The 17871-nt window shown below is 39.6% G+C and overlaps 1 protein-coding gene across 1 annotated transcript; it reads left to right on the forward strand.

Moving 5' to 3' along the window:
• The first annotated feature begins 2168 nt into the window (after positions 1 to 2168).
• Positions 2169 to 17184, forward strand: LOC140741420 (ras-related protein Rab-18-like). Its single transcript, XM_073071589.1, has 7 exons — positions 2169 to 2513; positions 7087 to 7142; positions 7253 to 7314; positions 8495 to 8567; positions 11867 to 11985; positions 15223 to 15289; positions 15870 to 17184. The coding sequence occupies exons 1-7, from the start codon at positions 2446 to 2448 to the stop codon at positions 16037 to 16039; spliced, it is 615 nt and encodes a 204-aa protein (XP_072927690.1). The 5' UTR covers positions 2169 to 2445; the 3' UTR covers positions 16040 to 17184.
• Positions 17185 to 17871: the final 687 nt, after the last annotated feature.

The raw sequence follows: 17871 nt of genomic DNA on the forward strand, positions 1-17871 counted from the left end.
AGTTGTGATTCCTCCCAAGCTACGCACCAGAGTGACGGAGGAACTGCACAAGGGGCACCTGGGTACCGTGAAGATGAAAGGTCTTGCCTGTGCCTATGTGTGATAACCAGGAATCGATAAACAGATTGAGGACTTGACCAAAAACTGCTCTGGCTGTCAAAAGATCCAGAACACACCACCACAAGCCCTTCTCCATCTATGGGACTGGTCCTCATCACCAAGGCAATGAGTGCACAACAACATTGCTAGACCATTCATGAACTCCATCTTTTTAATCGCTGTTGATGCACATTCCAAATAGCCAGAGGTCATCAAAATGAAGACAACCACATCGGAAAAGACCATTACAGTTCTGAGGACCATGTTCGCCAGGAATGGCATACTGATGCACCATCAATAACTCTCTGAGACGTGAAGTTGAGATATCGGCTTTTATTGACTGGAAGAAAGAACAAGCAGTAGTTGACCACCATACTACATCCTGGAGAATGAGGGCCGGGCTCAGGCCTCAATCACCTTTATACCGGGGTCTGTGGGAGGAGCCACAGGAGCAGTCAACAGGGGGCGTGTCCAGACAGGTATATGTAGTTCACCACACATACCAGAACAAATCTGCACAGACAATGGACGACAATTTGTCTCTGAAGAATTCCAAAGTTTTGTGAAGGACAATGGAATCAAGCACTTTACATCGGCCTCTTACCATCCATCCACAAATGGCTTGGCAGAAAGATTTGTGCAGACATTCAAGAAAACCATCAAGGCAATGGACAGTGAAAATCGATCACTGCAACATAAAATAATCAACTTTTTCCTTGCCTATTGTAATGCAGTACATACAAACACTAATCAGACTCCAGCGATGATGTTTCTGAACAGAAACCTGAGATCCTGCATGGATCTTCTCAAACCAGATGTATGGCGTGATGTGGAGAACAGACAGTTCAAACACTTGAATGCTAAGTCAACACAGAGCTTCAATGTGGGACAGTCGGTTCTTGCATGGGATTAATGGACAGAAAAGTGGCAGCTGGGTGCAATTTCCGCCATAGATGGGCCACTGATGTACACAGTGGAGGTGGGAGAGAATGTATGCAGACGTCATGTGGACCAAATCCTGGATGCTCAGGTGCAAAACACAACAACACGTCGCCCAGACTCTCCCGACATAGAAGCAAACACTCTTGATGTGACCGCATCAGCCTTATCTACAGATAAGCCTGTCATCAGTGCTGATGACCCACCTGATGTACCTGTGGAGACTCATTCCCCAAAGCAAACGTTTTAGGACAGACGTTACTCGGAGAGGCCGAGAAGACCTCCCCAGAGACTTGAGTTCTAAATGGGTCTTAGACCAAAAGTAAAAAAAAAAGAAAAAGAAGGCTTGTTATAATTGGATATTATTGTTACTTTGTTATAATTTGTAAACAAATGGTAGGCGTTTGTATGTTAAGGGTAAACATATTTGTTTAGCATAAGTGCTCCTGTTAAAATAACAATTGATACACTATTAAAATAAAAGGGCAGGAGTGTACCGTACAGCCTACAGTATAATAAGGGACTACTTTACTGGAAACTTTGACCCAGAGAAGACATCATTTCCGGTCACAGGTGGTTTACGTCATTAAGTCCCCTTTGTTTCAAATTTGAACCCAGAATATGGTGGTTTGTAAAATCGTCGCATTTACGCGGCTTGGGAATGTACACTTTGAACAGTCTCCCAGGCTACTGAGTATATTAAATTCTCTTTTATACTTGAAATGGATTACAATGAAGAATAATGTTTATATTAAAAAGATAAGCCGAAGGCTTCCTGACTGGTGCTAACATAAGGAATAAGCAGAGAATGAGAGCAAACATTGCAATTTGAGACGATTGAATGACAAATAACACCAAAGTAAACGCAGCTAGAGAAAAGAGCAAACATAAATTAGGATTGAAAATTTAGATATGGTTAGACTTGCTATTCCAAATTGTTGGGATATTTTAAAATAAACCAGATATTTGCTTGGGAAACTTGAAATACGCAAGCTACTGCATCGTCAATTAAATTAACTTCTGAGCACCAAAATCTGATAAATTAAGTTCACATGAACTACTAAAGTGGCGGGAGAGGGATTTAGATTTTTAATTCACTATAATAATGTGATGAGTTTTATCTTCATAAGTGGAAAATATGGATGGGAAAAGAAAAGTCACCGTCCTTATTTTTTTACAATTCTGCTTCGTGAAGTGGGTTCACCCCCAGGTCAGAGTTCGCCTTCAGAAGCAACTTTGCAGTGACAAGGGTTAAAGACACGTGTAAAGAAGTTGCAGACCAGAGGGTTGACGTCAGTGTTATGCCACACGATGATTGCATATAAGAAGGAAAAAATACAGTAGTCCGGTTCCCGGAAGTGGCGTCTTTGAGTCGGTCTCTGGAATTTTGATATATTGCTGCAGACAATGGACGAGGAGCATCTCGCGACTCTGAAGATTCTCTTAATCGGGGAGAGTGGAGTGGGCAAATCGAGGTAAGAAGCCGCAAATAAAGTGTCAATTTCAAGCATCCTCGGTGAAATTGCCGCACGTCTGCTGGGTTAAAGCCTGGAACTGAATCTTCAATTCATCATTACGCGTGGGGAGGGAAGCTGTCTTCACCTTTCCCGGATTATCCAGCAGAATAGGGACTTGATGAGAAGTACATTTGTTTGGCTGTTGGCTGCCTTGCTTTAGACCTTGTACTAAGAAAGAAATGAGAGTTACCAGTTAATTAAATTAATTTCTACATGACTAAGGTAATCAGTTCAGAGAGGAATAATCTCATGATGGAGTTCTAGTCAGGAATCTGTAAATTCTGAATAATTGAACTAAAGGTCCGAGTAAGGCACGGAATTGCCCAAAGTCAATATCATATTTCTGACACTTCACGCCACCCCTCCTCCAGTACCTTGTCCATAACAATTACTCAGAAACTTTTTAGAAGTTAAGGACGACTGGGAGTACTAGAATAGAAAGTGGGCATTTTTTTTTACAATAAGAATACACCAGGTACGGTCTAACTTGGGTGTTATGTGCTTTTGGGCAGTCTGTCTGTTGATGCTGACTAACTTCCACTCGAGTTTTGACAGTTCTGAAGCAGACAGGGCAGGAGATGTAATGAGGTACACTGGGCTTTTATGTGTGTCTAATGTATGGCCTCAGAGCTCTCAATATCATCTTCTATGTTCCTTCTCAACTTTAAAAAGTTGTGTGCCAGAGACCTTGCATTTCCAGGATTCCTCCAACAAGGCTTGAACTTTTTTTTCACTACTTAATAAACTCTTCTCACGTTGGAAGATCAATTCCGCCATGGACAGTCCCAAGCCTGTCGGTGAAAAGAGGGATGGGCATGGGGCTAGCAACCTCATCCTGTTTAAAAACCCAGTGCCACAGAAATGCCAACAGAAGTTCCAAAGAATGCTGGGGAATTCGGTCAGTCAGGCAGCATCAGAAGCTCGGTAGAGATTCTTGAAGCATCACCTTTTGAAGATGTTCTCGATGGTGGGGAGGTTAGTGCCCATGATGGATCTGACTGAGTTTCCAACTCTTTGCAGCTTTTTCCGATCCTGTGTGTTGACGCCTCCATATCAGACGGTGGTGCAACCAGTCCACAGTACATCTGTAGAAATTTGTTAGAGTAGGATAAACGATTCAGAAAACTCCAGTTAGACAGTGAGCAAAAGGCAAGTTCTGATCAGTTTTTCCACAATAGATTCAAAATCTCCTTTTCAAGAAATTAATTTTTTTTGGTGTTAAATCCAACTGATATTTGATGTACTGAAAATCAAAAAATGGAAATGCTGGAAATCTGAAATAAAACCAGAAAATGCCGTAAGTGTTCAATAGGGTCAATTGCTTCTGTGGAAAAGTGTTATGTTACATGTCGAAGATCCTTTGCTAGAATGAAGTGTCTTTGATCTGAAACATTATTTCTTCACACTTGGTTAATGATGGCATAAAAAAGGTTGGGAACCCCTACTTTACACAGATGCTGCCTGACCTGCCGAATGCAACTTGCAATTTTTTTAAAGCATGGTGTATTTTCATTCAGCATCTGGGTTGTCCACCTCAACAGACTTGATCTAGCATTCCCCCCATTGAGCTTTCTGTTGAGAGTTATGATGTGTCTGGAGGAAAGGGGATCAATCCACTCCTTGTGCCATGAAATGGATTTATTTTACTCAGTTCATGCCTTCCATTGTCCTAAGTAGGGATTTGAGTTCTGGTACATATAGTGCTGGACTGAAACACTGAGATCAAAGGTTCTGTTCGTATAGTTTTATACATTGTGAATTGATATATTTCTAACAAAGTAAAATAACCATATGTTCCTGTCTTGTTACTTTTTCTTGCTTCACTGATGTCTTTCAGTGGAGGGCAAGTGCTACCCTTGCCCAGTGTGACCAATATTCATTTCCATTGCCATTCCCATTCCATAGAGTTGGCTATGAGCCAAATAACAAATGCTGTCTATTTAGAGTGAAGGGGAGATTGGGAGCGAGGGATGGATGATGTTTACTTGTGAAGCGTGTTGCTAATAGCAAAGCTCTGGGACGTGTAGCAGACCAGGCTGTGAGTCAGATGGAAGTGGCCATTTCTGATGCAGACAGAATAAATGTGACTTGTGTGAAGTTGGAGAATTCAATACTGTATCTGTCTTTTGAGTACTATCCACATTCCTAAAGCACATTGGGAGGGAGGGGAAAAAATCTCATTGCCTGGCTCTCGGATGACAATTTCATTAAAAGCAAAGTGTAGGCTTTAGTGGCTTCTCAGAACCTACAGTTGCTTTGCATTGAAGTCATCCAACTACTTTCGCAAGTGACAGGAAAAAGATAACAACATTTATTTAGGTTGGAGTGTACTTAACGCATTGAGTTGTTGCATTTTGCTCTGCATCCTAAGAGTTCCTAATGTGATATTCCTAAATAAATTTCCATTTGTACATTGGTCTGCATAGTATGTATCTGAACATGCACAGGATGTGTTGTCCCAGATTCAGCTTAATTAGAATGTAACTGACAGCCAACCATTCTTAATTAGCAGAGCAAAATTCAGGGCACATTCAAACAGAAACAGTATATATTGTGAACAAGCACACTAAGTCAAAAGATTTGACTAACAACTTTGAACGTGACCTACTTTAAATAAAAACAAGGATTGAAAGATAATTTTCAACTTGGCATGCTGTAATGGACCTTGTGGATGACTGTTGACAAAATTTTGCCTCATCAAATTAGTCTTGGCAGTGCTGAAATCTACAGACAGTTGTTATGAGGATATTTGCTTCTGGTCACTGATAAGTTTGTAACATTCACAGTTAAACATATTGGACAGGGTGTCGCACGATTCAATCCACTCTTTGCTCCTCTTCCTTCCCCACCTCTAAACCACCTCCATCCTCTTCTTCAGCAGGCCAATCTGGCAGCAATTCCACAGTTTTTCATTCATAATTTTGAATGTTAAAGTTTGATTTGAGTGTCATCTGAATGTTTCTGACTGTCAGAAAACTTTGGTTTAGGCAGGTTAAGTAAAGAAGATTTCATGTTTTTTTGGGGGTAAGGCTTGTTCCAAACAGACCATGTGATAGCTTTCATTTACCTGAGTTCAGACTCTGAGATTGAAGATCAGGCTAACTTGAGTTGACAATCTATCAACAATATATTTTGCATTTGCAAAGTGGATCAGTGGTGAGAAAGGATAACTCTTGGCTACCAAAACATTTGAGGTGTATGTCTTTTGTAGTCAAGTCAGTCTGTCATTTGATAGTTTTGATATATTTATATTTTTCTCAGTTGCTTGTCCATCTCACCTGTAACCTCTTCCTGTTATATTGTCAATGGCACTGGGCATTATCAGCTCTTAGCAATACTATACACTGCAGTTTTTATTTTATTGTTACAAGTTTCTACCCCAGTATGTGGAGAAAGATCTCAGGTTTTGTCAGCAATTCTTGTGGATTTCACTGCGGCTTTTCAGGTTCTTGGCTACTTGCTATGAACTAACCTTTTTGTCCTGGTGCTTGTTAATGGCTCTAAAGTTTGAGGTTTATTTCAGAGTTATTGGATGGTGCACGTGCAGAAGATATACTTTGGCTGTCAAACATCCCCACATTTAGTAGTTGACTTTATATTTTAATTCTATGGGGTTAGTAGTAATCTGCTCTTGCCTCCTAGTTCCTTGCCGTTTCTCAGCACTGACAAGTTTGTTGTTATAGAAAGAAACATAGAAAGCCTACAGCACAATACAGGCCCTTCGGCCCACAAAGTTGTGCCAAACATGTCTTTACTATAGAAATGACCTAGTTGCCCATAGCCCTCTATTTTTCTGAGCTCCATGTACCCATCCAGGAATCTCTTAAAATACCCTATTGTATCTGCCTCCACCACCGTCGCCAGCAGCCCATTCCATGCACTCACCACTCTCTGAGTAAAAACAACTTACCCTTGACATCTCCTCTGTACCTACTCCCCAGCACCTTAAAACTGTGCCCTTTCCCATTAGCCATTTCAGCCCTGGGAAAAAGCCTCTGACTATCCACATGATCTATTCTATAGACTTCGCTGCTTTGAAGTTGTAGATCCAACTAAAACACAAAACTATTTAGAGTTTACCGTGTGTTTTAGCGATGTACTTTCCATGCAAGTTCAGCATTTGTCCCCTTTCAGTTTATTCCTTTTTCTATGTATGAACTTGACCATGTAAACGTGTAACTTGGTTCCCTTATAATTTTGATTTTCAAGCAAAGTTGAATATCAATGCTACCTCATTGCTATTCGAGTTTTTTTTCATCACTACTCCGTCAGATGGGGTTCTATACAAATGATACAAAATTTCTGTCGTTCTGTCCAAGGAGATTTGAAGGTGATACTCTTGAGATGGAACTTTAATTTTTTTGAAGTGTTCCCCTTTTTAGAGAGATAATGTGATCCTAGTACTGTTTGTAAATACCATAAAACTTGACTTGAAAATCTTAAACTAATGTTGTAGATATAACAGCTCAAAATGTAATATTGTAGTAGCACATCCTTGTATTAATACTTTTGCATATTTCTTTTATTATAGCCTTCTGCTAAGGTTCACAGATGGCACATTTGACTCTGAAATTGCCTCAACTATTGGTGAGAATTCATCTTTTTCTTAATACACACTTCTGTTTTAGAAGGTGCATAAAAATAGTTTGATAATGTGGAAATTCACTTCTTTTACTTAAAACTGTTTTTCTTTTTAGGGGTTGACTTCAAAGTGAAAACAATGAGATTTGATGGAAACAATGTAAAGCTTGCAATATGGGTAAGTCGGTTGAATAATTCTTGTCCTATTTTAAAGACTACTTGTGCATTAGACAGTCTATCCAGAAATTTTTTGAGATCTGAATTACTTCACAAGAATATTCACTCAACGGCCTATTTATTAGGTACCTCCTGTACCTAATAAAGTGACAACTAAGTGTATGGTTTTGGTCTTCTGCTGTAGCCCGTATACTTCAAAGTTTGATGAGCTATGAGTTCAGAGATGCTCTTCTGCACACCACTGCTGTAATTCTTGATATTTGAGTTACTGTCATCTTCCTAACAGCTTGAACCTGTGACCTCTCTCATTAACAAAGCACTTTCACCCACAGAACTGGCATTCACTAGATGTTTTCGTACCATTCTCTGTAAACTCTAGAGACTGTCGTGCATGAAAATCTCAGGAGATCAGCAGTTTCTGAGATACTCAAATTACCCTGTCTGACACCAAACATCTTTCCACAGTCAAGGTCACTTGGATCACATTTCTGCTCTATTCTGATGTTTGGTCTGAACAACAACTAAACCTCTTGACCATGTCTGCATGCTTTTATGCATTGAGTTGTTGTCACGTGATTGGATGGCATTAATGAGCAGGTGAACAGGTGTGCCTAATAAAGTGGCCACCAAGTGATCAATCAATCCATACATTGTAACTGATTGGGAATGAGTTTAACAGTACATTTTTTTAACTTGTTTCAGGAAAGGTGGCAGTGAAAAAGATCGGCATATGGGAGATGTTGCTAAATCTGTTGTCCTGATAATGCAATGAAAACAACTCTCTAGAAATTTATGCTGTTTCCAAGATTGCATCTTATTTTTTACTTGGCTCCATTACTGTTAGTTTTGTTTCTCATTTTATTTGGTTAAATGTCCCATCATTCTCATACTTGTCAATCTGTCATGTTACTTGTACTTGGCCTTCAGTTAACCTCCATCTTCACCTGCCTGTTTTAGAGCTTGAAGGATGGGCCATATGCCAGAGGCTTCCACTGCCTTGCAAGCCCATCCCTGAAACTGAGGGAACCGTGAGTGAGGAGCTCTGTATTAGGCAATGCTGGACCATTCGGATAACCTTTGATGGCTTGCCAATTACAAATATACCATATCTTTCCCTATATACATATCTCTCATGTTTGCAAGTGCTTCCGGCCCTCATTGTAGATTTTCTGAATCGACAGGACACAGCTGGGCAGGAGCGATTTCGGACATTGACACCCAGCTATTACAGAGGTGCTCAAGGTGTCATTTTAGGTGAGTGGAGATCGATCAACTTTTTGTGTGATGTTCTTGCATGTTATGTGTTACCATCAGTTTTTACCTTGTCCTTCCTGTAAGGAAGGAAGTTTTAGTCAGAACATATTCCTGATGTTGATCTGGGGGGAATGAAAAAGTGATCTGAACCACATGTTGTCTTCTAATTGAACTGCTCACCTGTAATTTTTTAAAGATAGGAAGTGCTAAAACATTTGGTAGGTTAGGCTGCACCAGAGAAAGAAATAATTACTTTTTTCCAGATGATGCCTGGCTTATTAAGTGTTTCCAGCATTTTCTGTTTTTGTTTCCAATTTCCTGCACCTGCAATTTTAAAAAAAAATTTTACTTGTGCAGTCGTTGAATAGAGTTTGGTGCGGTTTCCAATTTAATTTTGAGAGAAAATTAGTGGATAGTTTAGAAAAAAAAGTTTTGTGGCATGCAGATATTTGTACTTCTGGACGTTGGAAACTGCTCTGATTTCCAGTGCACAAATCTCTGTAGCCAGCCACAGGACCTTGTACAAACTTGCAGTAGAACACAAAACTTTGGGAATAATCGGCAGGTCAGGCACCATCTGTGGAGAGCCAGTGTTTCAGGTTGATGACCTCTCAGCAAAACTGAGGGAAAATTAAAAATGAAATATTTGTAGAAGAAGTTGAAGAATTCAGAGAACAAATAGAGTAGTGAAGGTTGATCTGTCTGGTGGAAATGTAAACAGGAGAGGGAAAGATGGGGGAGTGGGGGGAGGTGCAGTGCTGGTAAGTTGTCACCCAATCTGCATTTAGTTTCCCTAGTGTTGAAGTGCCGTCATTGTAAGCACCAACTGCATTATGCTAAATTGTAAGAGGTATATATGAATTGCTGCTTTGCCTGGAATTAGTATTTGAGTATGTTGATGATTGGAAGGAAAGATTAAAAGGGCAGGTATTGTGTGCGACTTTGTCATATGAAGGGGACTGTGTGTTGGTGGAGATGTAAGAATGAGTTAAGTGCACAGTGGGATCATGCTGAATCTGAGAGCTGGAATGTTCTGTATGAGTTTCCATTTGAAAATTGCCCACAAGTCACCTTATTCCAGCTGGTTGACCAGAACTAGGAAGAGGACTGTGCTACATGAGGCTTCACAATGAATGAACATTGAGGGTGCTGTTTGTGTGGAGTGTCCACGTTCACCCCATGATCATGCAGCTTCTCCAGCTGCTTTCTTTGTTTCTTATCCCAAAGATGTTAATTGGCCACTCCTTCAAATGGCCTCTATATAACAAAGTGGCAAAAAATCCAAAAGCGATTTCATAAATTCATAGTTATACACTACAGAAACAGGCCCTTCGGCCTAACTTGTCCGTGCCAGCTTAGACAAGATGCCTATCTGAGCAGTGACATTTGTCTACATTTGGCCACACCTCTCTAAACCTTTTCTATCCATGGCCCTGTCCAAGTGTCAATGCATTGTAGTTGATTATGTCTTCATTTTTCCAAACACTTGGAACAGTGTGCACACTATAGAAAGGATGGGGTAGTGCTGGAAAGAGTGCAAAAGAGATTTGAGAGTGAAAAGCTGAAAGACTACAGGGGAAAAGGGAATGAGACAAATAGGATCGCTCTGCTGTGGACTTGATGGGTTAAATAGATTGAGCTAGGTTGCCTTCTACCCGAGTTCTGTTTGAGCCATTTTTCCCTCCTTCATGTCAACAGTGCCCTTCCCCCTTTCTCTCTTTCCCCCCAACCCCTTGTACGCTTACCAATTGCCAAAAGTGCTGTTTAAAGTAATAGCTTGTGAAAATCCTTCACAATCACTAAAACTGGTGAATTAATAACTTCTTTCAAAGTTGCTGAAAAGCGTGCTGAACGTGAACAAAAGAAAACGTTTGAACTACTTAAAAGAAAAAAACTATGGATGCTGGAAGTTTAAAATAAAAACCAAAACTGCTGGAAGTCAGCAAGTCATAAGCACGAGAAAGTCTGCAGATGCTGGAAATCCAAAATAGTGCACACAAAATACTGGAGGAACTCAGCAGGTCAGGCAGCACCTCTGGAAAAGAACAAAAAGTCAGCGCTTTCGGCCAAGTCTCGATGATGACTCTCAGTCTGAAATGTTGACTCCTTATTTATTTCCCAAGATGCTGCCTGACCTGCTGAGTTCCTCAGCATTTTGTGTGTGTTACTTTGGAAATCAGCAAATCAGGCAGCAACTGTGCAAAGCGAAATTGAGTTAATACTTCAACTCAATGAGACATCATCAGAATGAGAAGTATTCCTTGCCAACCCATTTTCAAGAGGCAAACTGTACTTGAGCTGGCCCATTATAAGCAGTTTCCTCATTTGATAGGTAGGATTTGTGTAAATTCACAGAGCTCCTGGTGGCATAGGTTTCCCTTGACCAGTGTCTTCTAAGCAGAAGACAGCTTTGTCTCATTGTGATGTCATTTTAAGTGAGTTTAACTCTGATTGTACTGATTTGCTCATTTCTTGGACATTGTTTTGAGAAGGAAAAAAATCCAACACGTTATTTACAGCTACTGCATTCCGACTCTGATCTATCAGTCTGTGGCCACTGAGGCCAAACACAGGCTTAAAGGTCAGCACCTCATCTACTGTCCAGGAATATTACAGCCTTCTGGACTGTATATTGAATTCTACAATATACAGCCCAGAAGGTAACTTGATTTTTCAGTCTTCTATCTGCTGTCCATCTGTGATATTTACTCAGCATATTATTTTATTCCCTCCTTTTGTATCCCCCCTGTGAGAGTAAGAGGGCACACCCAGCCTGACTTGCCGGACAGGTTTTCCTGCACTGTTCTGCAGTTCCTACATTAATTTGTTTTTGTTCTCACTCATAACTGTTCCCATTCACTCATTAGCCAAATAACCTTTGTTTATAGCACATCCCATCTCTTCCTGCAGCTTAATGTACTACTTGTCTCTCCTTGTGTCCCTCCTTTTTCTGATGATGGATCTTTGACCCGAAACATTTCTTACAGGTGAAGTCTGACATTTGCAGCATTTTCTGTTTTATTACAGTGCTGCGATTCATCAATTTATTTTTAATTTAACCTACTGCAGAAAAAACTATAAAAGACTGTATTAGCCTTGACCTTCAATGTACACCAAAACAAATTATTGAAATTGTCTACCACATATTTTGGCTTTCTTCATAATGGAGCTTTTTAAGTTTATGGACATTTGGAAAATAATCATAAAGCACTCTAGCTAAGTTAATTTAAGTAGAGCTGTTCAGACCATCAGATTTGGTTGTTTATCTGAAGGTTTATTTACTAATTACTCATTTACAGTGTATGATGTCACAAGAAGGGAATCCTTTGTAAAGCTTGAGAATTGGCTGAATGAATTGGATACCTACAGCACAAAACAGGGTATCGTTAAGATGTTGGTTGGGAATAAAATTGACAAGGTAAATATAGTATATTTTGGCTTGTTATTTTACCATTTTGGATTTGTAAATGGTTTGGGGTTTTATCTGTGAACAGCTTTTTCCTGGTAAGAACTGAATTTAAGTTGAAAATGTAAGGGTAATGACTTAATTTTACTCTGAGATGATCAGAAAGGAGATTAGATGTTTTAAGGATTAATTGAGAAGGAAGGAATTTGTACCCAGGCACAGTCAGAACAATAGAAAGCAAGTCAGAATTTTTTTGAATTCTTGATCTGGTTATTTTACTGATGCTGAGTAATGTAGAAGGGCAAGAGACCCTTCTGCCCAACATGTCCTTGACGACCATATCCAGCCCCATTTGGCCCAAATCCCTCTAAACACCAGCTATTAATGTACTTATCTAAATGTCTTTTCAATTTCAAGCCAATTTCAAGATGGTTTAATGTCATTAAACAATCTTTAAAGAACCAGGACACCTTTAGGAAGCATTGTCTCAGAAAGGCAGCGTCCATTATTAAGGACCTCCAGCACCCAGGGCATGCCCTTTTCTCACTGTTACCATCAGATAGGAGGTACAGAAGCCTGAAGGCACACACTCAGTGATTCAGGAACAGCTTCTTCCCCTCTGCCATCCAATTCCTAAATGGACATTGAACCTGTGAACACTGCCTCACTTTTTTTTAAATATACAGTAATTCTGTTTTTGCATGTTTTTAAAAAATCTATTCAATATATGTAATTGATTTACTTTATTTATCATTATTATTATTTTTATTTTTATTTTTATTTTTTTTCCTCTGCTAGATTACGTAATGCATTGAACTGCTGCTGCTAAGTTAACAAATTTCATGTCACATGCCGGTGATAATAAACCTGATTCTGATTCTGGTTTCCAGTGCACAAGGATGATGTAACACAGATCCAAATGTTACTCCAGTTCCAATGCAGCACAAAAAAATCCCCAATAAGATAAAGATCACAATAATAAAAAACACATTAAATATAAATACATAAGTTACCTTATACGTTGACTGTATGTCTATATAGCCAAGTGATGCTAGGCATAGGAGTGTATATGTAAGGTGCCTCTAACAGGAAATTATAAAATAGTGGTGGAGGGGTGAGTTGGGGGTAGAGGTGTTGATCAGCTTTACTGCTTGGGGAAAGTAACTGTTTTTGAGTCTGGTGATCCTGGCATGGATGTTATGTAGCCTCCTCCCTGATGGGAGTGGGACAAAACGTCCATGAGTAGGTGGGCGCGATCCTTCATGATGTTACTGTGCCTTTTTCCGGCACCTTTCTGTATATACGTCCCTGATGGTGGGTGGACTGTTCTGGTGATGCGTTGGGCAGTTCTGACTACCCGTTGCCAGTCCACCACAGAGCAGCTCATAGTCCAGCTCTTTTCAGCCTCCTCAGAAAGTAAAGGCATTGGAGAGCTTTTCCAGGCTCTAGTATGTGTTCTGGGGCCATGAGAGGGTGTGCAAGATTTGCACTTGGGAGTTTCCAGTGCTGTACTGCCAATGTAAACAGGTGTGTTATTTAAAAGTTGCTATTTTACCTGCTTTAACCACTTCCTCCAGCAGCACATTCCATGTACACTAAAGGACTCTTTTAAATATTTCACCTCTCATTAAACCTATGCCCTCCAGTTTTCAGTTCCCTTTCCTTGGGGGCAAAAAGACTGTGCATTCACCCTGTCTATACACCTTTAAGGCCACTCTTCAGTCTCCTCCATTCCAAGCATTAAAGGCCTAGCCTGCCCAAGCACTCTATAACTCGGGTCCTCAAGTCCTGGTGACGTAGGAAAGTAAAAAGTTTAAAAAAAAATCAATGTGCTTAGTGTCCCACAGGGTGTGTGGTGGTGGAGGGGGGAGGGGTGTGTAGGTCTTTCTACACCCTATCCTTGTTATATGTGGGGGATACGTTCCTCACAGTCGACGCATTGTATGGAGCGCATAATGTGAATAATTATCTAAATGGAGAAGATAGGAATGCGTTCCAGAGGGCTTCCTAAATATGTTTTATCTGTAATTTATTCACATTTTCATACCAATATGACACAAAAGCAGTACCACAAGGCAACATTCGTATTATATTTCATCAGCTTAAGGTAACGTTCAATGTAATAAATCATAGAAAATCTTTTCATCCTTACTTATATAACTGCATTTCGACATACACTTCCAAAAAAGCCCGGTCTCGTCTGCATTAAACACCTGCTTTGGTGTGATGCCTAACTCAGCTATCATAGCCCCCAACTGCACAGGGTAGCGTTCAGCAGCTTCGTGGTCAGCACTAGCTTGCTCACCACGCACAGCTAAGTTGTGAAGCCTGTGATGATTAACAAAAATAGAAAACCATCCCCTACCTGCATTAAAGCTAACAATATCACTTGACACTTCCTCACTAGCCTCTGTACGAAGGCGACCATAAATTTCCAAAGCTTTCACACAAAGATGATCAGCACTGAGTGTTGTTTTTTTTCTTTGTTTCATGCTCAATGTACAAACTCAACATTTTCTCCATTTTTGTCATAATCGGGTTATGCACTTTGGTAACAATCTTTGAAGACACTTGTGATGAATCAATCACTGCACTTTTTATTTTCTCAGCATTTTTCTTATGTTTCTGATGGTGGACTCACTCAGGCCGAAGTAGCATCCCAGAGCTGTGTTACCTTCACCTGACGCGGCCCTGTTTATAACTTCCAACTTTTTTCAAGTGTTAAAGTGGTTCTCTGCCACTTGGCTGACGGCCCAGAACTTGTCATAGGACGCTTAGGAGGCATAGTTAAATATTTCAAGCACAAAATCAGTGCACCATAGGTAATAACAACAAAGGTTTAAGAGCACAAGATTGCACATCCACACACTGCCAAAACCAATGCAAGACTGGCAGGAGTGAGACTGTGAGGCATGCGCACGTGACTTGTATTGGCAGGAAAGCTGTGCTTCTCGTCCCAACGACCTCGCATAACTGTGAGTTTCAGATGTCTATAAGGAGAAGTTGGTAGAAATAGGTTCAATGCATAACTGTGAATCTGCGTTGTCTGAAGACGCATATAATGAGGATAGGGTGTATTTCTATATTGTAGTTCATTATGTCCAATGAATCTTGCATGCATTTAGCAATATTTTCTTTCAAAGCATTCTCTTAGGGTCAAGGATGATATGAAACATTTTAATGAAGCCATGTAGCGCATCTATTATATATGTAGCTTTAAAAATTATTTTAAAACATGTATCTTCATAGGTAAATCATGAAGTTGACCGGAATGAAGGACTTAGGTTTGCCAGAAAGCATTCAATGCTTTTTATAGGTAAGTGCCTCATCTATCAGCAATTTCTTTGTTGTGTTCTGTTTTTGCCAGTGGCATAGTTTTACTCAATAGCCCAAAGGCACAAGGGATGACATAATTTCTGGTTACAACCATTAAATTTTAATAGCAAATGCACATTATATGTTGGTACTGAAATTTGAAATGTGTTCCATTAAAGGCATTGTAACTAAATTTCGGGGGGCGGGGTGGCACCACTGGCTGAGGATGAACTTTTACACCATTGATTCCCGGATTTGATTTGGGTTCTCTTTCAAAGTAGATTCATTGTCCAAGTACATATATGTCACTAAATACTACCCTGAGATTCATTTATCATCTGACTGTACATATATACAACCAAATAAACAATATTCCTCCTGACAACAGTGCACCCAAATTACATATATCACACACAGCACTAAAATATTGATACTAACTTTTTATTCGTTTGTTTGTTTAACATCTCAAATTTCTCAACTTTCTGTGGTGGGATTTGAGCCAGTCTCTTGGGAATAATTCAGGCTTTTGAATTAATACTGTCCTTGAAGTCTCCTAACATTTTTTTTGCTTTGGTGCACAGAGACAAGCGCTAAAACCTGCGATGGAGTTGTGTGTGCTTTTGAGGAAGTGGTAGAAAAAATAATCCAAACCCCTGGACTCTGGGAAGCTGAGAATGTTAACGCTGTGAGGCTTTCAGACTTTGCCTCCGATCAGGATGGAGCATGTGGTGGCTACTGTTCCTTATTATAAAATAATTTGTAATGACCCATGTCTTAATGCCATTACTGTCAACAGTATTTTAAGTGTCAATTCAGCTCTGCCTGTACAGAAAGCTGCTTGGATCTGGAACACTAAGGAGACAGTTCACTGCCTTAATGAATTCACTCACATTTTTGGTATAATCTTCATCTGAGAGACTTTCACATTGTCTTTCTGGCCACTTAACTTGACCTTCTGGCCTTAATATGTCATTTTAAGTAATTTTGAGGATTTCAAGAATGTATTTCATTTTGATCACAGTACAAAACTTGATGGCTATGACAATTGCCTCAAAGTTGCGGGAATCAACATTGTAGTTTCCTGCAATTTAATACATTTCTATTACGATTCCTTCCTCATGATGCTTCTCTTGGGAGCAGAATAACTGTGTGTCTGCTAGCCTGATGTGAGGGCACTCTAGATTATTGACGTCCTGAGTTTTTCTTGTTGCATGATAAGGAGGAATAGATTATGCTTTTGATAAGTAAGGAATTTTTGATTTAATCAAATCATGATTAGAGATTAACCTTGGGACCATGACAATTTGATGTGTCCCTCTGCCCTTCTACTTAAACTCTGCAAGGGTACCTCACTCTAAAGTTGTGGTCTTGTGCAATAATGTTCTATGGTGCCATTAATTAATGAAGAGTAATTGTATAATCACTGGTTACTAATAATTATAAAAATACTCTTGTAAGGGCTGTGTTGATGACTTGGCTTATTTCAAGTAATATTGTGAGCTTCATTTTCTGCATGGTCTTACTGAGTTTTACATTGGTCTATTTGCAGTATTAATTTTAATTGAAAGCACATTCATAGGTAGAGAGGGTGAAAGCAACATTAGATTAAGCTGCAAACTGCTCCATATGAAAACAGATCAACTATGAGTGGTTCATAATCACTCTGAAATTCCCAGTACTTTTCAAGACTAGTTTCATTTGTATTCTAAACTGTCTGCACAATTTGTATATGAAGTGTAATCTATTTATTATGTTTTTTCCAAATGATCTACCACTTGCTGGATTTGTGAGTTAACAGTATTTAGAAACTCTGTTCTAGAATGGGAAATGTTGATACGTTCCAATGTAAGTGTGAGCAATAATAAAGAGCAACTTACCTACTGTTTCATTTTCAAATGCTGTTTTTTGTGTCTTTTATAATAAACTGTTTTCTCAAAACTTAAGTAATAATGGATTTGTTCCTCCTGTCTTTGTCTTTCCCTGTTGGGTGTAAGTGTTGGCTCTTTGTAAAGCATTGGTAAAGATCTCCAAGGGCCTGTAAATAACCAATCTTTCATTCATTCCATAAGCTTGGAATTTGAGATTTGGTGTCTTTTGTTTGGGTCTGCATTAAATTGAGCATGAAAATGGGAAAGGTAGTTAGTGAGGTCTAGCTGTCCCTCGTCTCAATTATCTTCACCGACCAGGACTAATTTTGCTATGACAGAAGCAGAGAATGCTTGGGAAAAACTCATCAGTTCAGGCAGCATCTGTGGTAGAAGAAACATTTCGGATCAGAACTGGTGGACATCGTTGCTACTCTGCTGACATGAACTAGCCTGCCACAAGCTGGAATCATACCTGTGATGTTCTTTTGGCTCTAATGCAGCCTCAATATCCTAAACAGTTGAGCTTCTTATTGGAAAGTTCAGCAATGTGCCAATTTAATTGCTTACCATATTAATGCTAATTTATTTCCTTTTATTGTTAAAACTTTTTGGATGGAATTTTTTAGCTTAATTCTTAATCATTGCATAATATTGGATTGTGTCAGTCTACTGTCAACCCCTCCTGAACTGGACCTCCAAGCCATTTTGAATAGAT

The sequence above is a fragment of the Hemitrygon akajei genome, chromosome 18 (genome assembly GCF_048418815.1).
Source record: "Hemitrygon akajei chromosome 18, sHemAka1.3, whole genome shotgun sequence".
In the NCBI taxonomy this organism is placed as follows: domain Eukaryota; kingdom Metazoa; phylum Chordata; class Chondrichthyes; order Myliobatiformes; family Dasyatidae; genus Hemitrygon; species Hemitrygon akajei.

Excerpts from the sequence above, each read along its gene's own strand:
- LOC140741420 (XM_073071589.1), top strand. The coding sequence starts at position 2,446 with ATGGACGAGGAGCATCTCGCGACTCTGAAGATTCTCTTAATCGGGGAG. Across the intron at positions 7,143-7,252 it reads TGAAATTGCCTCAACTATTG|GGGTTGACTTCAAAGTGAAA; the intron begins GTGAGAATTCAT and ends TTTTCTTTTTAG. Across the intron at positions 7,315-8,494 it reads ATGTAAAGCTTGCAATATGG|GACACAGCTGGGCAGGAGCG; the intron begins GTAAGTCGGTTG and ends CTGAATCGACAG.